Below are 22,751 nucleotides of genomic sequence, written 5' to 3'. Positions count from 1 at the left end.
TTATATTTCAACTAATGTCAAAACAATCGTATGCCCTGTTTATTCCTCCGCCTGCTTCATGGCCTGCTGCAGATAGGCCAGGAAAATCCTGGTTCTCACTCGTACAACAATATTCTATTAACTACCAGTTCATTTTTATCAAACACTGATGGAATATTACCTCATGGGCATCATACTGGCAGGTGCATCCTGGTAGGGATTCGAGCTCACATATCTACTTGGGTCAAGACATAACGTTGACCATCTCCTGTCAGAATCATGCAACATTGCACTGACCTAGAACAGAGGAATTAAATCAGTAGTGCAAGTCCACAGATCATGTTATAGGTGAATTGTATCCACAGATTAGTCCTGCCAAAATATCTACTCCATTGATTTCCAACCTCTGACTGAAGGGACAGTTAATGAACAAACACAGTTACAGTGTGCAAAAAGAAACCACAATGGATACAGTAAAACAAAGAAAACAACGTAGGGGAAGATCCAAAACATGACAAATGCAAAAGTAACAACACACAAGAACCTCAAGAGCCCCTGAAGGCTGAAGTCATCAGAATTAGTGAATTTTGGCAGCAAGATGGAACCACAGCCCATCCATGATCCACTTGATTGCTTCATTTCCAAAGAGATTTATCAAAATATATACATTTACTCAGTGATCTTTGGAAGGCTCATCGATTTCTCTATTTGCATAAGTTGTTCCAATTAATAAGTTAGTTGTGAAGGTTATTTTGTCCCAACTCACCAGGTGGGCTATTGTCAATTAGCATCCTACACATTACATTACCCTGTGGCTCTGATCCATTACTCATTTAACAGTTTCCATTAAAAGGTAATGTGCAGATGGTTAACTGAGAAAGAACTGCCTTCAAACCTCAGTACTGATTTTTGCAAATGTGAAGAGTAAAGCATCACCAAGGGAATGATGCTATACAATGACTTTAGGAAAACAGAAACATTGAGATAAAAACTTTTAAGTAGTATATATCAGGTACATCAATTCAATAAATGCCACATCAAGAATACAATTACACAGCCAGAGGCATCTCCCCCAGTCACCCAGCAGATGGCTGAAGGCGATCAGTTTCGATAGGTGCCCACATTTTTTTCAGGCAAGGAATCCACTTTTCTCCCTTCTTTCTGACCAATAAAGCCACCTCATCGAATGACAGCAACACATGAATCACAATGTAAATGAACACAGCAATGACAAGTGCAAAAATGTATGCAGATGTCTTCAACTTTCTGCAGCTGCCTGCAGCGTATGCTCCAAGGAGACCAAACAAGTCCAATACCATTGTTGCCTTCATAGCAAGAAGAGATCTCCTGTACTTACTTATTGTGTTGTTCAACAAGAGGATGACCATGACCATTGATGCCATGAATGCTGTGGCATTACAATAGAAGAACACTTTAAACCGTGATGGATGGGTATCATGGAGGATTGGGTCACCTGCAAGGCCTACCTTGTCATCAGGCCAAAACCCACCTGGCGGGAGCAGCCCAGCTTGGTATGTGACAGTGACTGCGAGAGACCCGATCAGCATCAAATCTTTGCGCCATTTGTGTTCAGTTCTCTTTCTAGTCCGGATGCTTCTTTCGTGATTCATGGATGGCTGTTGGAGCACAGAAGACCTAAAGGTGTACATCCTTATCATTCCCAACAAATTGTTCACCTTGTCTTTTGCAAATGTCAGAACCACAACTTGAATCATCACATAAACAGACACTGCAACAACGACAAGGATGACGTACACAGATGTTGAAACTTTCCTGCAGCTTCCAGCAGCAAAAGCACCCATAAGGCTGATCAGATCAACCAAAACACATGTGTGCAGCGCATAGACCTCAAGACCCTTGTGACATAGCCTTTTACTAACAAGCAACATAATCACAACCAAGGATGCCATGAAAGCTGTTGCATTGAAGTAGAAGAAAACCCTGTAGCGGGTTGGGAATTCATCATGGAACACTGGATCACCTGCTTGGTGGCCATTATTGTCACTCCAGAATCCACCTGATGGGCTTATGCCAGCTTGATATGTGATGGAAGCAGCCAGAATTGCAAGCAACATCAGAAACTTGCGCCGCTTCTCCAAATCCTTCTCTTCATCTTCATTCTCCACAGCATCATCTCTTCTGAGTCGTCTCTTGAGAACCAAAGATAGCAGAACATGAATTACAACATAGGTGAAAACAAGAAGGACCAAGACAAACACATAAAGGGACGTCGAGAACTTTCTGCTGCTTCCAGCAGCATAGGCCCCCATAAGTCCAAAGAGATCCAGTGTCATGGCTGTTTGCAGTATGTGACGCTTCATGGCACTAACGGTAATCAGTTGGCTCTGAAGTAAGGTAATGATCACCAAAGATGCTACAAATGCTGTGGCATTGCAGTAGAAGAACACCTTGTAACGCCTTGGATGCATGGTCTCCAAGATTGGGTCCCCGGCAATATGCCCATCATTGTCTGCCCAAAAGCCACCTGGTGGATTTAGTCCAGCTTGATATGTGACAGTGGCAGCAAGGATACCAAGCAATAGGAGATATGTGCGCAGTTTTTGGATGTCATCTTTAGCATCACTTAAATTGTTTGATGTATGTTGTGTATTGGGCCCTGACAGGTTAGTATGCTTGCCATCATCTGGATTCCCACTCCCCTTCACAATGAAAGAGCTCAGTTTCTGGAGCACTTCGGTCTTCTTCTTTCTCATCCATCCAATTGACTTCTCTATACACTCTGGTTTTGTCACAATAGGTTCAATCCACTGAAGAGCAAGGTAGAGCAAAACCGCACCAACGAGGGAGAAGACATAGATAGATGTACGGACCTCCCTACAACTCCCAGCAGCATAAGCCCCCATAAGCCCAAAGAGGCTCACCAGCACACACAACCGCAGAGCATTTGATTTGACGACATGATCCACTGCTGTATTGCTGAGGAGCATAATGATGATCACAAGGGATCCAGCAAAAGAAGTTGCATTGCAGACCATAAAAGCCTTGAATCGACGGGGGTAATGATCTCGCAGAACTGGATCACCGGCAAGGTGGTTAGGCTTGTCATCATCAGGCCAGAAGCCACCTGGTGGGCTTAGCCCTGCAACATATGTCACTGTCGCTGCTAATGTGGCAAGAACCAGCAAGAAACTGCGATTCCGCTCCAATTCTTCCCCCTCATCATGAGCCTCCCGATCATTCATCGGAGTTTCCGGCTCATTGCTCTGTGTTTTCCTGAAAATGCTTGCAAGGATATCCTTCCAGTATTTCCGGATATTCATGAACATATCCCACAGACATTTAGGCGCCAGATGACGGAAGAATATGACATGGAGTGTGATATATGCAAATATGCCAACAAGTAATACCCAAATGTAAACTGAGGTCCTCACCTCCCTGCAGCTCCCTGCAGCATAGGCACCCATGAGCCCAAGCAGGCCCAGTACCATTGCAAATTGTAGTGCCCGAAGCCAAATCACATTGCGGCTCAATTCCCTGACCAGGAGCAGTATAAGGACAATGAGTGATGCCCCAAACGCTGTTGTGTTGCAGTAGAAGAACACATAGTAACGCTTGGGGTAGCTAACTCTTAGCACAATATCACCGGGGATGCGCTCATTCAGGCTGTCTTGCCAGAACCCACCCGGCGGAGATAACCCTGCTTGGTAGGTGATGGCTGCAGCTAGAATAGCCAGCAGCATCAAGTACTTCCTCAGCTTCCATAGGAGCTCAGCCTGAAGTGTGCTAGGATTTTGGACAGCCTGGCCTTGCTGCAGCGCATGTTGTTCTTCGGGAGATTTGCTAGCCATATGGCCATTGGTAGGCTGCTGTTGGGATTCCATAGGCTTGATCTTGGAGCAAAGCAAATCTCTATTTTGTCTCTGAAGATTCTAACATTTGGAAAGGAGCATGAGCTATATGCAGAGCTCGCTCCGTTTGGATACACCTCCACTAGGTAGAAGGAGAAGGTGAGGAAGATAAGAAATAAGAGACAATGGAAGCTCTGCAGTCATATAAAGATTCCAATGTCCAAGACATGGGCCGCTTCAAACAGACAGAAGTGTCAGCAGCCAAAAAAGACACAGTGAAGTGCAGCCTCATCTAGTAATTGAAGTTTCTTGCAGTGGACCACACAAACAGCTTTTACTCTAATCAATTATGTTAGGTTCACATCACAAATTTCCACATGTCCACTTAACTCTGAGGGGGCATTGTCTAATTATGACAACGGCCTACAGAAACATCCAATGAAGTTTCCATCAAAGGGAGGAAAGAACTAGTCCACAAAACCATATGCTTAGAGCACAATCTGTGTTGCTTAGAGCGCTATACATTGGTTGTTGTAGTTGGTGGGTCCTACTGGCAAGACTCATGCTGATATTTTTCGAAGTCAACGTGTATTTTGCATAAGTTGGCCGATTGTCCACATCACAAGGAACCCAAGTTGCATTATTCCATAGTAAGTTAATGCCATTTGAAGTACTACCGGGATGAAGGCTGAATTGTTTTATACTGGTGGAACGAAGTGGACAAGTGGTGACCAATCACAACTTTGTGCTAAAGATTTTCTAATCCAACTCTTTCTTTCCACCCCAGGAATTCTAACAAGAAATTCACGTCTAGTTTTCCGTAGTCTCCCAATCGATCCACCGCACAGAAATTAGAAGCTATTTGAACTGTTGAAATTAGAAGTTTTTCAACTCGGCAACGTCATCAGAAGATCGTGCAGAGAAATAACTAGGCAAGATGGTAGCTGGTCAGTGGGCACGAACCTGGTACAGTCCGACATGTCGGCATGGTATGCGCCTGCAGGTCGCATCGCGCCCACAGGAGTGTAGGCAAGATGGTAGCTGGTCAGTGCACACCGTCGCCGTCCCTGGACGGCCCATCCTTACGCACGCACGCATTTTGTCGAACACCAGCCGGGCAGGGCAGGCAGACCGCCGCCGCTTGCACGGGCGTTCAGCCAGACACCGCCCTTGAGCCCACGGCGAGCACATCCCCACCTGTCCGGGTCTTTGGGACGAGCCACAGCGCCGGCGTCGTGAGTTTGCACTGTTCGATTCAATGGGTGCGGGCGCACGCATCAGGTACGGGTACGGATCGAGCGGCTGGCTTTTCAGCGTGAGAAGCGGCGGGTGTCACCAGCAGTTGGAACGGGCGCAGCAGTTGGGTACGAATAATCAACCATGCGCCCGTTGAACGTACAGTCTTTTGTTCTCGCTCCTTATTATTGCTCCGTACGTGTAAACAAATATTTCATGTCAAGCGTGTCAACGATTCAGGGCTAATTGTTATTTCCCTTCCAAATTACAAGACATTTTTTCTTCTATAAATATATTGTTTTTACATGTATCTAGACCGTGTATATTTAAATGTATAGTAAAAATTACCAAAACACTTTACAATCTACTTCATCTGCCTTAATATAACGCATTCTAGCTATTCTCAGACAAAATAAGGAAGAGTGCAATAGACGCATATACCCTCTTATAACTTCCTAATTTATTGTAATCCGATTCTATTCCCCATGATTAAAAGATGGGCTCTTAGTTTCCTTATATAAAAAATATGGCAAGTACTAAATTAAGTATTTCTATTTAGTAAAACATTACTATGTTCGTTTCAAATTATAAGATGTTTTGACATTTCTAGATTCGTAGGTTTTATATATGTTATGTCTAGATGTACAATAAAAGTTATAAATCCAAAAATGTCAAAACGTCCCAGGGGTGAAGGGAGTATCTTCCTCCCTTCCTAAATCCCTTATAATTCACGATAAATTTCAAATGTCAGAATGCGCTATGTTATAGGACAAATTGAGTCGAATGGATGGAATAGCTAGGTGATTTTTAGTCATAGCTCATTCAAAATGAGGTCTAATAGGTAGGCTAATTTTTTTAGCCAAGCCTTTGAGCCTAAGGCTTCGTGAATGATTTTTTTTCTTTGATTGCAGTAACCCAATGATGAATGATCCTGAGCACCGGCAGAGTAGTTAGGCCGAGGAAGCGATAATTGCACTCTAAAATGTATATTATGAACTACGTAAATGCTCTGACGAGGGTGTCCGGACGATGCTCCATTCCCTACGCAGCGATTGGGCCCAACAGGCAACAGGCCTTTGGCCTCCCCAACTCATTGTCTCATGCGAATATTTCCCCACAACACCGTCCGCCCGCAGTGACCGCGTCCACCAAGTCCGCAACCCACCATCCACCGCCCACTCTACCTCGCCATTGTGACCATGCTCGCCGCCCCCATCTCGTGCCATGCCCGCCCCAATCTCGCCCCACGTCGTGCCCCATCCTGCATTGCAAGGCTTGTCCCCCTGCCGCGCTCCCATCCACCTCGCCCAGTCGCAGCCATGGCGTGCACCGCGCCACCACCACCCCGGCGCCACCAGGAGGAGGTCAGTAGTCTGTAACACCTCTGGTGTTACGAGCTCACTTAGCACCTAGATTAAGGCCTAAGAGAATTTATTAAGGCAGGGTTCTCAGGTGTTAGAGTTAAAACTCGCATTAAGGTGCTAATGAAAATCCTGACAAGGAAATAGACGGGTAGATTCAATCGTTTGCCACGAAAAATAATTTTTATAAACAAGAACAAAATATAACTTGTAATTGGTACTTAAATAAAATCTAAAGTGCAAGTTTAGTAGATGAAAATGCAATTATTGATTTGGGGAATAGATGTTGTTCCATGGTATTTCTGATAGCTCAAAAATCGAATTGGAAATTAAAATTACCCATTTTCAATGAATCGGCAAAAGATTTGAAGTTGGGTTGAAAGTATACTTTTTGGCGAATTATAAAATGCAAAGTAGTTAAATAACGCTATGATGTTTTGGTTCTATTGTTTGGTATAAAGTGTGTGTTATGCCGTGAAATGGTTAAGCACTACATCTATGTTTTCGCACGATCAGTTGCAGTTAGGTGTATACTAGGACGTGGTGCAGGTCGTGGTTATGTTAGAGTTACGATGCTCACGCAAAAATTGACCGAACTTCGCTAGAACGCGTTGAGAACATATCGTTGGCGCTATGTTCGTGGACCGGCAATTGTAGCGAGCGATCTCAGCCGCTCGTCTCAACTACCTCACCTCGCTCGCTCTCAGCCGTTCATCCCACCTACCGAGCTGCTATCCTCACCTCTACTCTCTCTCACTCTCTCGATCTTTGCCTCTGTCTGCCTCTGCTTGTCGCTACCTATGTCACCCTGCCCCCATGGCCCCATGCTGCTGCCGCACGCTGCCGTGTGCGCCCACGCCTGGATGTGCTTCTGGGACAGCACTGGCGCTCCCTGCTCTCTGGCTACTGCTCGCTGTGGCCGCGTCCGCCATGGGAGCGGAGCAGAGCTCCGCCCGGAGATGCTTCTCCCTGTTCTCTACCTGAGCCACCACCTCTATCCATCTCTCTCGTGCACCCACATCGCCTTGGCCTGCTCCCTACGCCCCGACCACACCGTGCGCCCTAGGCTCACGCTCACCACATGCCGAGCTCCACATCGCCTCATTGCCCGGCTGTCGCGTGAGCTCCAGCCGCCTTACTGCCCGGCTATCGCGCGAGCTCCAGCCGTTGTGCAGCTGCCGCGTGCCCTCACCATTGCCCCAGGAAGCACCTTCCCAACCACTCCTTTCCTCGCTAGCTATAAAAAGCCACAGTCGAGCAGAGCACTCAGCCACCATAGCCGCCCTCATGCTCTCCCTTCCTTCTCCAAATTGTCCACGCTCAACTCATCCCCCTCCAATTGCTCGCACCCACGACTGCGCTAGGTCCTTAGCTAGCCTTCGAACGAAGCCTCAACGATATACGTCCACTGGTGCAGCCGTGCGTGGCCTCGCCATCATCACGGTTGCCATCGGCGCCGAAGCTTGGCTCCTCCGTGGGCATGCTCTCCTCGTCCATCTCCTCCTTGTTTTAACCTCGTCTTGGAGCTACCTTGTCACCTTGCCACTTCTGCTGCAACAGGTTCTCCGATGGAGCTTTGTACCGCTAGGAATGATGGCACTGCTCCGGTTCATCGCCACCACCACGCCGGCGCACGTGGGCAGCTCTCCTCGCAGTGTATCCGACCGAACCAATGCCTCAAGTAGTACCTAGGTGAGACACTTTTGCTTCCCCACCCCTCGGATCAAATATGTACCGTGCTTGCCTCGTTGGAGCGCGTGCGCCACTGCTGGTGAGCCACCATCACCGAGGTCACAGAACCCTAGCTCATCTCTGACCTTCCCGTGGCCTCTCCCGAGACCGCGTGGTCCCTGAGTGGGACCCGCCCACCTTCCAGCGACCCCTCCGCGGCTGTTGTGTCCTCCCCGGCAGGGCATGATGGCCGGTCGGCGCGCCAAGAGCTGCGCCCTGCTCTAGGAGATTTCGTGGACCAAGTAGATGAGAATGTAGATAGTTACAGGATCCTTTCTATAAAACACGAGACTCATATGAATAGTATTGCATAGTGTTGTTTACCTTGAGTTAAATAAGGGAAAAGCATAGGGTCCTTTTTGCATATTTGCTCACGCTCTCTGGGCCTTGGCCGCATGGGCCGCTGCCGTGTGCGCGCCTGGTGGGCCACCGGCCGGGCGCACCGCCTGGGCCGGCCTTGAGACGCCCGTGGCTTGGGCTTCGTCGTTGGGCTGGCCAGCCTTGACCGGCTGGGCCTAATGCGGCCCGTGGTTCGTTTTTCTTTTTCTGCTAATTTTATTATTTTGTTTAAATGGCTAAAGTTTGTAAATCCGTAATAAATCAAATAAAAATGATAAAATGGTAAATCTAGTTTTGTTGAACTCTGAATAAAAGTCTATACACATTGAACACATAAAATCATATGCTTAGTACAAGATAATTTGCCTTAAAAAATTATTCTGGCGTTTGTTGTAATTAATTAAATTAGTTCCTTTAGTCCAAATGCTATGAAAATTTTATGGTAGGTTCATCATATGGTTAGGTGTCCACTGTAATTTTTGGTAGCTGCATAATAATTAAGTTGTTAAGATAGCAAATGAGCCTTAGTTTGAATATATAGTAAATCAAATAAATGAAATAAAGAAACACCTTGGAATTGTATAACTACAACACTTGTTGGGAAATGATACCTTTCTCGACGATGTTGATACGTATATTAGTATGTTAGTCATTAGAGCTACCTTGTTAGTTCGTAGTATGTACTCTGTTTTAAAAGTTGTTGTTATTGCCTTGTTAATTAACTATTGCATCATCTCTGCATCGCATTGCATATCATAATAGAGACGATGATGGATCGTGGAATCAACTGGAGTAGCTGAGAAGATGGTGCCAGGAGTCATGTTACAAAGATGGAATGCTAACTTTTGGTTATATTTTACCCAGGCAAACCCCGGTGCATAACCCCTACTTTTCTGCACTTAAAATTATGTTTGTGCATTAAGTTTTAAGGAGTTGAATGAAACCCACTTGCATATATATCTTTATCCTATGAGTCTTACTAGTATGACAGGATCATGTAGATTGTTATGCTACAGGACTCCGGTAGAAGTCGAGTGATTGCCTTTCACTCGCGAGAGATAGGAAATATATTATTATTGTTACTATATTATTATCACTTGGAATATATATATGAATGATAAATGGAGACTGGACAGGGATATGGTTTGGGTATTGGTGGGTGTAAGAGGTTGTGTCCTATGGCCAACGGGGCATAGCTTGGTTACACTGTTTCTCTATCTATGTCGGTTAAGGACCTGCTGTTGCATTGGACTCTAGGTGAAACGACCTGATTTCCACGAAGGAAAATCCATAGAGTCGAAGTGTATTATGACCGTTGTAGATCATATTACCCAAATTCCAGTCGAATACCATATCCATACAATGATAATATCAGAGTACAAATAGTGTGAAATTACATAAATTATTACATCGCCGCATTGGCGGAATCAAAAGTAGCAATCATTCAGAACAGCTTGAAGATAAGATCGCCAAACTCAAGCGTAGGAACGAACCCCTCAACCGTCAAACTCCTTAGAGCTATGCTCCTCAGCAGAACCTGTGTGCCAAAATTTATCAGTACGATTTGTACTGGCCACTCCCACCCTATGAGCAATGCTTTTGTAGAAATTGGATGTAAGTTGGATATAATCAAAAGAAACCTATAAGGCTGGGGTTTCCTATGTATTAGCGTATCAAGTATATAATAGTATAGTCAAGTTTTAACACCATTCCCACACACATTCCACCCCATTTCCGTCTAGAGCCAGGTTTCGAACCTGGGATCGATATACCACCATCTCCATATCATCACCATACCATCGCTCAGTCGACAGGCCAACTCCCTCTCGGCACTGTCTCATGGCCCGTAGCCCCTGGCTACGTCCGACACTCTCTCACGGGAGAAGAAGAGAAGGACTCATCTCACTATCTAGTTTAAGCGAAACCTAGGAAAGGTCCATAGCCGACCAGTCAGCACATGTATCGATCGATCAACCATACACTCTGCAGAGGTTTTACATAACCATAAGATCTGCCTTCTTCGTTGACCGTCGTCAACTGGGCTGATTCCGGCCGCTTGCTAGCCTAGGATATGCCACTCTACCATTCAGCCCTGGTACACCCCAAGTCTAGTCTAGGGTGGCTGAAACTATGAGTCATGAGCTGAGTCCACAAGGTCTCCATGAAGTCTCGGAAGGGTGTGGGGAGAAATCCTCCACGCCCCATACCTCCTTACATTGTTTGCTATCAACCTAGCAGTAGTGGCAATATCCTACCAAGTAGTCCGACCGTCCCGCACCATATAGGGCGAGTGGTACGTAAGGCTTTCTGGTGAATCTGAGTACTAGTAAGTCCTTAGGGATGACCATGCCAGAATGTCTTCATCAGGGTTTCCATTTACCATGCCACCATAGCACCTCCACCCTGGGCTCCTCCCATCAGAGGTTCACACCCAGGATCACCTCATATACCATTTACCCACCACAGGTATTCATTCTAGGGGTGCCTAGGTAGCACCACACGGCAAGACTTGCCCCAGGCTCGTCGTATACTCCAACTTGGTCGACACAACCCTCACCCTCTACACACCCAAGTCACACATGCAGCACTCTCCCCATAGTCCAGATAACTCTAGTTTCCACCACGCATCAATATGGTATATATAAGCGTAGTAGAAATAATAAGCAGTGAAATATAGTAACAAGCATGTGACTTAGCCTAACAGCAGGGTGAGCAGGGGTAGGTTGTGTCAAGGTAAAGGCCATCAAGAAAGCATACTACCATGCAAGTCCTATCATAGTGTGATTATAACAATAAAGTAAAGCAATAGCAGCTCTATATTAGCCATGCATAATAGGTGCTACGAGATTGGGTGGGATGTGGCACCTTCAGTGTAGTCGTCTCTGTACTCCTCATGGTACTCTCGGTCCTCGTCCGTCTGATTCTCCTTCGAGTCTGCAAACGATCGCATTATAGTCGCGTTAGCGACGTCTATAGAATGGCACAGAAAGCAATGAAAATTCAAAAGAGCCAAATGCACTCAAACATGGGTTTATTGCGTAGATCTCGATTTTAGATAAATTTTGGTCCGGGTCTTGTATTTTTCTGAGTTTGTATGAATTAGTTATGAATTTCCGAAGTTTAAATCATTTCTGAAAATGGGAAAAGGCTGAATTAATATCGTGCTGACACGTGTCATGCTCCTGTTGGTCCACGTGCATGCTGACATCAGCATGACATCATCTCGGCTGTTTCATCCTCCGACAAGTGGGTCTCGTATGGCGGTGTCACTGACATGTGGCCCCGGTTAACGGTCAACGTTGACTGGTCAATGGCCAATACAGGCCGGGCCTCGACTGGGCTAGTTGGGCCTGGATTCGGGCTGGGCTTTGGCCCGCCATGTGGCGCACGCTGGTGCGGCCACATTGTCTTACTGGGCCACTAACGGGCTGTGGTCCACTGGCGTAGGTGAGGCGCGGTTTATGGTGAACCCGCCTACGTTGGTCCATAGACCGCAAAGCCGGTCTATGAAGGACTTGGTCCACTTATTCCTTCCTAGGGTTAGGTTCACGTGCACGATGTGGTCGTGGTCAGAGCTCGGCGGAGCTACTCAGGATGTGGTCGGCGTGGTCGTGGTCGGTGCTCGGCGGAGCTGCTCGGGACATGGTCGACGAGGTCGTGGTCGGTGCTCGGTGGAGCTGCTCGGAACGTGGTCGACGTGGTCGGTGAGGGGAAAATCCCCTGCTCTTCCCCGACGGGGCTCCCACCGGTGGTGAGGTCACCGGCGAGCCTCTCGGGCGGTACTGGTGCACAATTAAGGTAGCCAAAAGCGTCGCCCAGCCTCGACGAGTGCAGTAGTGGGGTCAAGGTGGCGGCTGGGGCTTCCTAGGATTCCAGCCATAGTGAACGGTGGCGTGGGTTCGTTGGTGTGCATGGACAGGGCTACAGTGGTAGCGAGAGCCCAGTTAGAGGAGTGTGTGAGGTTTACGGTACTTCTACGGCCATGGTGGGTGTGTTGAAGGAGCTCCTGGTGCTCCCAGTGGCTCCGACGAGATGCGGTGCGACAACGCAGGGCTTCGATGGGCTTCTTCCTCAGCTAAGGTTAGTGTGGTGTATCTCTCGTCATGGCGGAGCCAGTCGGGGTGTCAACATCGCCTTTACCACGATGTAGAAGACGCGGTGGTCTCGCCATGGTTGTGCTCTCGGCCATGGTGAGCGTGCCCGTGCATGTGCGCTCCTGCTCTGATGTACAACATCATGGCTAGGGTCCTCCTTTTGGCTGATGGCAGCGTGCATGACGCATCCTGGGTCTCGGCAAGCGTGGTCATGGTGGTCTCCCTAGCTAACCAGTTGGGCTAGGCCAGAGCTTGAAGCTTCAGCAAGGTTTCGATCATGGCGGTGCACGTTCCATTTGGCTAGGGAGGTGGTCTCGGCAAGATGACTCATCGCGAGGTTTGTGGCGGTAGGATGGCGGTGCGGTGGCGAGGTGAGGCCATGATGAGGCGATGTAGTGCCGTGCCGAGCAGCTACGTCGCTGTAGCTGATCGGGGCGGCGCTCCTGGCTCTAGCGAGGTCCTCCCTGCAGCGGCTTCCTTCTCCTCCTTGCTTCTCCCTCCTCCCTCTCTTTCAGCTTGACGTTGTGTGGTGCTGTGCCACTAGCAGCGGTGGTGAACGGTTGAGGGTTAGGGCTCATGGATGTTGTCTTTTATAGCCAAGCTCCAAGGGCTCCAATGGCGGATGGCGATCGAGCAGTGGTGATGCGTGTGGCGCATCCGATAGCTCGCGTGTGGTAGCATAAGCGCGGCGTAAGGGGGAACAAGGTCATGCGATTTGCGTGACCCTAGGCCCGCGCCTGCTCCACGATTGGCTCTCGGTCGCGTGGTGGAGGGAGCGTGGGGAAGACGACGACGTTGTAGCTGGGCGGCTGACAGAGGGGGCCCGTTTGTCAGCTTGTCCTGATGCGGCGGCGTGCAGTGCGTGACGGCTGACGGGCGGGTCCGGCTCGTCAGCGGCTTGTGCGCGCGTGGGCCCAGCTCGTCAGCGGCTTGTGCGCGCTCGGGCAGTAGGTTGCTGCTAGGCCAGCTTCGTGGGCCGTGTGCGTGAGTGGGAGGGTAGGCGGCTAGCTAGCTGGGCCGGTCGAGGCAGGCTGGGCTGAGCTGCTGCCTCCCTTTTCTTTCCTATTTCCCTTTTATTTTTCTATTTCTTTTTGTACTATGTTACACTTCTTTCATGTATATAAATCAAAGTGGCATATTTCTCCTTTGGTATAATGTCCCATGTTAGTACATTTATTTATAAACAAATATTGGTTAGCTTTTATTAATCAACACATAAAGCCAATTAAAATCCAAATCACCATGTTGAATATAATGCAACTTGATGTATGCTATGTGGTAAAATAAATTCAAGGTGATGAGGTGAGATACTTGTGCAAGTTATGTAGGTTTAGTTAGATTACGACTAATGCAACACTTAGGGTTAGCTCCTACAAATGTCACTCATCATCACATGGGGTTAAAACAAAAATTTTGTAGTTGGGATTTTTGGTGTGTGGATTTTTGGGTTGTTACACTAGGCAAGTCACAGACTTATTATACCGAGCACATACTTGGGTATGGGCGTAGGGAAGACTTGTTACTCTTTTGTCATGGGTTGTGGCTCTTTTTGGACTGACTTTCATGGTGGTTTTTGGGTGGAGGTCCAAGCACCGCACTGAGTCCAGGACTCAGGGGCGGGGGCTTGGAGTCCAAGTTTGGACAGGGACCTGGACCCCGTAATAGGAGGGTAGTGGGTTGGTCCTGCTTGTGCCTAGGGTATAAGCGAGGCATGTGTTTTGGGGTACACAGCTGGGCACATTGATTCGTGAATCGCCAGGCGATCCGGTAAGGATTGTCTACAATCTAGCACCGTAGTAAGAACTGAAAGATGAAAGATGGTAAAATGATTCTGATTGCTTACCACCTACTTGAAAGTAGCACAGGTGCTTACATAAAATGGTTAGTTAATGAACTAATGATGATTGCTAATAAAATTGAATATAAGGACGTCGCTTAGTAATACTTCCTGCAGATGCAATAAATCCACAAGCCAGATAGCCTTGCATATCCTTGGAGTCTTTTCTTTCCTCCTGTCGGGGTAAGTCTTGATGAGTACAATCGAGTACTCAGGGTTTTATTTCCCCTTGTTGCAGGTGACAGGCGGATGCTAGAGCTGACCATTATGTGTGGATTCCTCCTAATGGGCTCAGAGAGGATTCCTTTACGCTGCGATCATAGTCTTTATTTATAACTCTTACTAATTGTTTTTATAAATGGAAGTTTTATAATCTGTTGTCATAGTTTATATATCAATGCCTCATCATGTCATGAATAGATAATTATTTTTGCTGTAACTCTGATCACATGTTTATATTCCGTTGTTCATTTATATTGTTTATAACTCTGATAACATGATTACATTTCGCTGTTATAACAATAAATATTATACTCTGATGTTGCATGAAAAGTGATGTAAGAAATGGTTAATAATGATGTAAGCTTTATTCTCTCATTTGTGATCCTGATGGAAAAATGTGGATTTTTTGGTTCTCCCTTGAGGTGTGCTCGACGGAACCATGTAATTTGGTGTCCTCCCTTAAGTACTTAGTGTCTAATAGAAGACAAGTACTCCTGGGAGGCATTAGATTAGGCGGTTCTGCCACAAAGTCATTGCTCTTGAAGTCCCCCTAACCCGAGTTTCTTGGCTACCGCAGTTCCACATCAGGTAGGCCGTGGTCGTTGGTGACATGTTTCTAAGTGTTTCAGACTTATGTTTCAAATATTTTATTTGGATGTTGAAAGAGTAGATCTGCAATGTTGCAATGACAGTATATGCATGTTGCAAGCCTATGTTTCAAGTGTTTCAAACATATGTTTCAAGTGTTTTTATCTAGATGTTGCATATGTTGCTATGGCTCTATACTCATGTTTCAAGTGTTTCAGCTGACTTATGTTGCAAGCGTTTTATCTGGATGTTGCAAAAGTAGATGTTGCATATGTTGCTATGGCTATATACACATGTTTCAAGCGTACATTTCAAATGTTTTATCTGGATGTTTCAAAAGTAAATCTGGGAGAGTACATGTTGCAATGCGTCGATCGCTAGCAGACAACAACACGCCACAGCCACCTGGTGCTGCTGGGGGCGGCGACATGGATCACCATGCGAGCGCCTGAGGCCGACAGACACCTCCACGGCACGCATCCACAGGCGGGGCAGATGACTAGGACCCATGTGGGGCCTAGGGATGGGTGAGAGATGGGTGTAGGGGCGCGGTGTGGCATCCATACACGGAGACACTGACGCTGGATGGGATGCAGACTCAGGTTGTGGCATGCAGTGCAGGATAACACGTGGGAGCTACGTCCGGACATTCCGTCCATCCGGACGTCCGGGCGCTAGCCCTTCAGTACGAATTATGAACTGAGAAAGAACTACTTAACAGTACTAGTATATTGCCTATGCTAACACCACGGTGGTATTTTAGGTGATGCAAGTAACAAATAAATGCTATTGATCATATGAATCAATCAAGCAAAAGCTATAATCATAGGAGCTAATCTGGTCCTTGGATAATAAATTGATCATGAAAACATCTCCTGCATTCTTACAATCTTCAACGGTATACTCTTCATTCCCATCCACGAAACACCCTGAAAAAAAAAACATTCCTTAGTTTCCATACATATAGACCAAAGAACTGCTGAAGAAACTATATTAGTGATCTTGTGACGCTTGTTTGCTATCCAAAACCGAGCAGTAGATTGAAAATCATTGGCCAACTCCAGACCCAAAATGTCTGCAACCGTTACCCAAGCATAGGACAGGAACCTACCTCTCCAGCCAGCTATCCTTTTCATAATCTTATCTATGACTGGTTGTAGGTCCTGTTTTCTTAAATTGGTGTAGTGGAGGGGAACCCCCAGGTATTTGATAGGAAACTCACTCCTTTTGCAACAGAAAATCCTTGCAAAACAATTTGCAGCATCTTCATCTAGCCAAGCTACATCAATCTACTTGCCCTATAGTAATTTCAGAAGGAAACAATACATCAATCTACAGCTAAGCTCTAACTTATATCTTTCAGGAGCTACCTTCATAATATTTATGATGCACACATCTGAAAAGTTTTAGATGCATTCTGTACTGACCATCCGATATGTATGGAAGTCATTCATCCTCGCTGCGGCAGCTGCGTCCTGCGACGTGATGGTGGCAGGCTCGTGCCACCAGCCCAGGAGAGTGATCCCTATCTGGCCTCCTTGTCTTGCCTGCACTGCAGAGTGATTGATCAATTCTATGCAAAGTACCGTCTGCCAACCATTCTTGTTCACTATATACTGTATTTTTACCATTCTTGTTTGCTATATACTGTATTTTTTAGATTGAAAGAGAGACCTTGTAGTATCAGTTCATCTATGAGATTATTGTAGTATTCCAAGCCTTTTGGGTTGTTCTTTCCTCTTCCATCTACACAACGACATCACAACTGTTTTTTTGGTAAAAAAAAAAGAAAATTTACTACTGTAATTTTACCTACCTGGAATCAGCCTTAGCCAAGCAATGGAGAATCTGTAAGCATCTAAACCCGTCTCATGCATAAGCTTCACAACTTCATGACAAGAAAATATTTTTGATACTTTCCTTTAAGATTATGCTGGTACTCCCTCAGACCATGTAATGGTGATACTGCCAACTGTACAATTGCAAGTGCTATAGTATACAGACCTTGTAATGGTGATGCTGATCTGCTGAAACATCTGCAGTGGACCCATCGTACAAAAAACCTATCATCACAGCCAAATTTCAAAACATTCAAGCTGTGAGCACGATTTGAAGACCAACACAAACCTAGCAGTTCTTCGAAGTGCGAAGTGTGTCAGTAGTTATCTGAAGAAATTATCTGGATCGATGCACCTTCATGGTTGAAGGTGTCCCAAATGCTAGGTGTTCTCCCATCCTCTGCAGCTGCCCCTTCCATGTAATGTATTCAAATAATTGAGCTCTTCAGCAAAAGTCTAGGAAGTAAACGGTTTTTGGGATCGGATCAGCCCAAGTGTTCGGTAAACCCCTTCTTCCAGACTAAAGTTTGTTCGGCAAAGCAAAGAAAAAAAAAAGCAAAAGAAAAGGACAGAAACAGCATGTGCTGTGTTTTTTTTTTCTTTTTTTTTCTCTCTCAGCGATTTGTCAATTTCATGTATGCGGATATGGAGGAGCAACAGAATCTCAGGGAACTGTTAGCATCATGCAAGATCCTACTCGGAGGACCATGGGGGCGGGGTACCTGGAAAGCCGAGGGCTCTACGCCGAAGACGAACCCCTTCGAGAAGTCACGTCAGGTGATCGCGGAGGCACTCCTTGCCACAACGCCGACGGCGACCAAGAATATGAGCAGACGCAGCAGCATGCTGCGCACCTGCAGTCATGAGAGTACGGCTGGTGGACTTAGGACTCGAGGCCGAACTCGTTGCGGGTGAATCTGGAGAGGATGTTGGACTTGCCGACGCCGGAGTCGCCGATGAGCACGATCTTGAAGAGGTAGCCGTACTCGTTGTACAACCGGCGCGTCATCGCCGGCCGACCACTGCCTGCCGCCGCGGATCCTGCAGCACGCACACACGCCACCGAGATCCACCCAATAATAAGAAGTCGTGGCACTCCAGTCCCTCCTATTCCTCCTCGTCACTGGCATGCTCATAGCGCTCCACTCCCTCTCCCGCCACGCCGCTCTGACGCTGGCGGCGGCTCCTCTACGGCCCATTCGCGCCAACAGTTCCCTGCCCCAGTCTGCAGCGTCCGCCCGCTCCGCTGCTTCCCTGCAGCGGCGTCGTCGCACCAGCGGCGATCGGATCAGGCGTGGCGGCGGCCGGTAAACCCTAGCCGCGTCGGGAAGCAGGAGGCAGCGGCGGAAGTCGTGTGGTTTTTTTTCTTTCCGTAGTCGCTTGACGAATACACGGAAAAATGATGTCAACCCGAGTGATCGACCCGTGGGTGGGGAGCGTGAGCGTGGGGCTAGGCGCAGGCGTGGGGACGAGAAGGTTGACACACGCGACGTAGACTGTTTGGATCTGAGTGAGCGAGGAGAGAGGGGGTATACAAGTAAATCTAAACAGTTCATTTTAAAAATATTATTTTTTTAGGTACACTTTCTCGATAAATAGACTGAGGATATCTCAGTGACGGACGTTTTTTTGGGGTGGGTTTAACCAAGAAAATGTTGATATATTAGTAGGGTAGATAGACTCCATACAACAGGTCATGACCTTGTTCGCTTGTCTTATAATCCGTATTTTTCAGCTTTTTTTTAGCTAGAACAGTGTTTTTCTCTCCCAACAAATCAGCCAGAACAGTGTTTCGGCTTGTTTTTTTTTCAGCGAAGCGAATGGACCCATTTCTACAAACGTTAGAACCATTAATTTTTGCATTGGAAATCATAAGTCGGACTAAATAGTCTTGTCCTGTCTTTCTTTTCTTTTCTGTTTTTCTCTCTTATTTTCACCCCTTTTTACTTGTATATAACTTGTCGTTTCCCTTTAAAAAAAAACTTCGTTTCTAAGGCATCAGAACTTTTCAAGATGTAAATATCTCACATTTCATTTCAACAAATGCCACATGAAGACTAGAACTACACAGGTGTAGGCACCTCTCCCGGTTGCCCAGCAGATGTCAGATGGTCCGAAGGTTCAGTTTCAATGAGAAGCCAAAGTTTTTTTTTTCAGAAACGGCATCCACTTCTGTCCCTTCCTTTGTTTTGGTCCTCAGTTGCTCTGCACACGTAAGCAGTAAGCTTATAAGTACACTTACTCACTATAACTAGAGGTAAAAGAAGATATTGAGAACAACTCACACACACAGCATAAGCCCAACGCTGGCCAAAAGCTCTGCTTTTGGATGTGGCAAACTGAACTACTCTTTTGTATTGCCTTAGGTATGATATATATACAAGTGCTAGTACCTCTACCAGATACATAGTTGTTGGTAAGTACACCAACTACCTACTCCTAAGGTACACCAACTACTCCTAGTACTAACAGTACAAAGCTTAGATCAGCCCACTATCAAGATATGGCTGATGTAATAGCTACCAACTAATGTACTAGAGGTGGCCTATTGCCATACTGCTACAGCAGTAAAGACTGGACAGCCGAGCTGACCAAATGCCAACTCTGCTGCAGCAAGAGAGAGAGAGAGAGAGAGAGAGAGATTAGCAACAAATTATGTCTTACAATTCTTCCCCTAATCCTGTTGCTAACCTGATGCTTTGACCTCATCCATGCCAATCATCTTCCTCAGCTCCATAAACCACAGGCGCCCGAGTGACTTGTTGAGGATGTCAGCAAGCTGTTTGTCGGTCTCGACGAACTCGATGATGATCTGTCCTCCATCGATGCAGTCCCGGAGGAAGTGGAACTTGATGTTAATGTGTTTGCTCCGGTAGTGGAGGACAACGTTCTTGGCAAGGGCGATGGCGGGCTGGTTGTCCACCATTAGAGCTGGCGGATGAGCTTCCTCGCTGGTCAGATCGCCCAGCAGCCAGCGCAGCCAGACAGCCTAGCACGCCGCCGTGGCTGCTATGACGTACTCCGCCTTGCACGTCGACAGCGCCACGATCTTTTGCTTCAGTGACTGCCAAGCAATGGGGGCCGCTCCAAGGAAGACGAGCACGTCGGAGGTGCTCCGTCGTCCGTCGATGTCGCCCGCCATGTCTGCGTCGCTGAAAACAGTGAGCTCCGGCTCACCTTCCTTTACCTTGGGGGCACCTCACTGAAGACCATGAACCGCAACCCACCCTTGCTGCCACTCTTGGGGAAAATGATCGCTTGATCGAGCATCCCCTTGACGTAGTGCAGCAGCCTCTTCACCGCCATATAGTGATCCTCGCGCGGGGTCCTCCATGAAGTGACTGACATACCCGACTACGAACATGATGTCCGACCAAGTATGCATGAGGTAGCGCAGCCCGCCGACGATGTTCCGGTAGCGCATCGCGTCCACCTTTGCCGCCATGCTGTGCTTGGACAACTTCAGCTACTCCACCATTCGAGTTGCGCACGGCTTGCACTCCGCCATGCCGTTGCGCTCCAGCAGCTTATCTGCATAGGCGCGCTCGCCCAGGGAGATGTGCTCCTTCCCCTGCATCACCTCAATGCCGAGGTAGTAGGAGACCGTGCCGAGATCGCTCATTTTGAAATGAGCAGCCATCTCATGCTAGAAGCCATCGATGTCTTCCACCCGCGCTCCAGTGACGATCAAGTCGTCCACATACACACCGACGATGAGCTCCTTCTTCCCCCATTGCCGCGTGTATAGCGCATGCTCTGTGGCACAGTGAGTGAACCCAAGCTCAGGGGCCTGCCGCAGCCCATAGAGCGCCTTGCACAGCTTGAGCACCTTGTGCTCAGCGCCCTTGACGGCGAAGCCCAGAGCTTGCCTGATGAAGACCATCGCCACGAGCTCGCCATTGAGGAACGCTGACTTGACGTCGAGGTGGTGGACATGCCAATCCTTCACTATTGCCATGGCCAATAGCAAGCGAATGGACTCCATTCGCGCCATCGGAGCAAAGGCTTCCTCGAAGTCGATGCCCTCACACTACATGAAGCCGCGGGTGACGAGCCAAGCCTTGTACTTGACAATGGCGCCACGTTCGTCTCGCTTCACCTTGTAGACCCACTTCAACCCGATCGGTCTGCAGGCCACCGGTGGATCCACCAGCTCCCATGTCCCATTGTCCTCGATGGCCTTCATCTGTTCCAACATCGCTCGCCGCCAATTGTTGGTGCATTCAGCCACTGCAAATGTCGGTGGCTCCTCTACACTAACAAGGAGCAGCTCTAGGTCGTCGAGAAAATGACTGGCCAACCCAGGAGCTCCCCCTTCACCGACGATGTTGTCCACCCGCCTGAACCAGACCTCCTCGCCATCGTGGAAAGCGTCCATGTACTCGTCGATGTCGGTGGGTGGAGAGGTGAACTCGATCGGTGGTCCATGGCCTCCCTATTCTACCAGAGTGGTCGGCATCGCTGCTTGACCGCTTGGCCCACTATCAGAGTGGTCGGCATCACTGCTGGACCACTCGGCACCACTGCCGGAGTGGTTGGATCCACTACTGGAGCAGTCAGCACCATGCCTAGAGTGGTCGGCTCCACTGCTGGAGCGCTCGGCATTGCTGCTGAAGTGCTCGGCACCCCCTCTGGAGTGGTCGACATTGCTGCTGGACCGCTCGGCACCACTCCTGGGGTGGTCGGCACCTCTTCTCCAGTGTCTCCACCACCGTGGATGACTAAGTGTTTGATGATGAAGGTGCTGCTCGAGCTTCTAGCTCCCCCGTGCCTGGACCCTCCTAGTCCTAGGCCACCATCTCATCGAACACCATGTCCCTAGAGATCTCCACCTTGCCTCTCTTGGGATCATAGAGCCAATATGCCTTGGTGCCCTCCTCGTAACCTAGGAGCACCATCGACGTGCTCCTATCTTCTAGCTTGCCGAGGTGAGGCTTGGTGTTCTTCACATGGCCGATGTAGCCAAATGTCCTGAGGAAGGACACATTCGACTTGCGTTCATGCCAAGCCTCGAATGGCGTCTTGCCCTTTAGGTCCTTGGTGGGCGCGTGGTTGAGGATGAACACCGTCATGGTCAACGCCTCTCCCCAAAACTTTGCCGGCATGCTTTTGGCCTTCATCATGGATCGAGCCATGCTGACCACCATCTGGTTCCGCCACTCCACCATGCCATTCTGCTATGGCAAGTAAGGCACGGTGTGGTGTCACACCACACCCTGATCCACGCAGTACGCAGTGACTCCACCAAAGTGAATTCACTGCTGCAATTAGTCCGTAGCATGCGCAGCTTCTTGCCGCTGTTTACCTCCGTGTGCGCCTTGAACTTCTTGACTGCTTCCACTGTCTTGGTCTTACTGGTCAGAAGCTACAGCCACATGAACCAGCTATAGTCATCCACTAGCAAGATGAAGTACTTGCGCCCTCGGATCACCACCCTTGAGCCGTCACCAAACTTCACTGTGCCGGTCATGTTGCCATCGAGCTCAAAGAAGGCTTCCTTGGAGCCCATCATGTAGTTGCTGGCGCCAGAGTCTAGGTACCACCACTGCTCCTGCTCACCGCCCACATGTTGGAGGTGTACTTGGGCATGCGTTTCATCGAGGTTGACAGCTTTAGACCTTGCTGTGCCCTTCCAATGCCATCACCTCTCCCTTCTCCTTGACCTCAACGTCGTGCAGTGTACAGAACGTCACCAT

The 22,751-nt window shown here is 48.0% G+C and overlaps 1 protein-coding gene and 1 long non-coding RNA gene across 12 annotated transcripts; both read right to left on the bottom strand.

The window, feature by feature from the left end:
• Positions 1 to 846: 846 nt before the first annotated feature.
• LOC136520901 (uncharacterized) lies at positions 847 to 4,084 on the bottom strand. The gene has a single exon (XM_066514579.1). It carries the CDS (start codon positions 3,840 to 3,842, stop codon positions 1,056 to 1,058), a length of 2,787 nt encoding a protein of 928 aa, XP_066370676.1. The 5' UTR covers positions 3,843 to 4,084; the 3' UTR covers positions 847 to 1,055.
• An 11,852-nt stretch (positions 4,085 to 15,936) lies between these two features.
• Positions 15,937 to 18,471, bottom strand: LOC136521875 (uncharacterized). 11 transcript variants are annotated; one of them, XR_010775699.1, is made up of 6 exons: positions 17,995 to 18,471; positions 17,222 to 17,909; positions 17,034 to 17,105; positions 16,892 to 16,963; positions 16,645 to 16,764; positions 15,937 to 16,146 (listed from the first exon to the last, which is right to left on the bottom strand). It is a non-coding gene; the product is annotated as an uncharacterized lncRNA (long non-coding RNA). The 11 variants fall into 11 exon arrangements; XR_010775695.1 differs by having other exon boundaries at positions 16,892 to 17,105; positions 17,222 to 17,253; positions 17,345 to 17,909; XR_010775696.1 differs by having other exon boundaries at positions 16,892 to 17,105; positions 17,222 to 17,280; positions 17,411 to 17,909.
• Between the last annotated feature and the right edge of the window lie 4,280 nt (positions 18,472 to 22,751).

This window comes from Miscanthus floridulus, chromosome 18 (assembly GCF_019320115.1).
Source record: "Miscanthus floridulus cultivar M001 chromosome 18, ASM1932011v1, whole genome shotgun sequence".
Taxonomy (NCBI): Eukaryota; Viridiplantae; Streptophyta; class Magnoliopsida; order Poales; family Poaceae; genus Miscanthus; species Miscanthus floridulus.
Note: the sequence above shows the minus strand (reverse complement) of the source record. Positions and strands in the feature narration are given on the sequence as shown.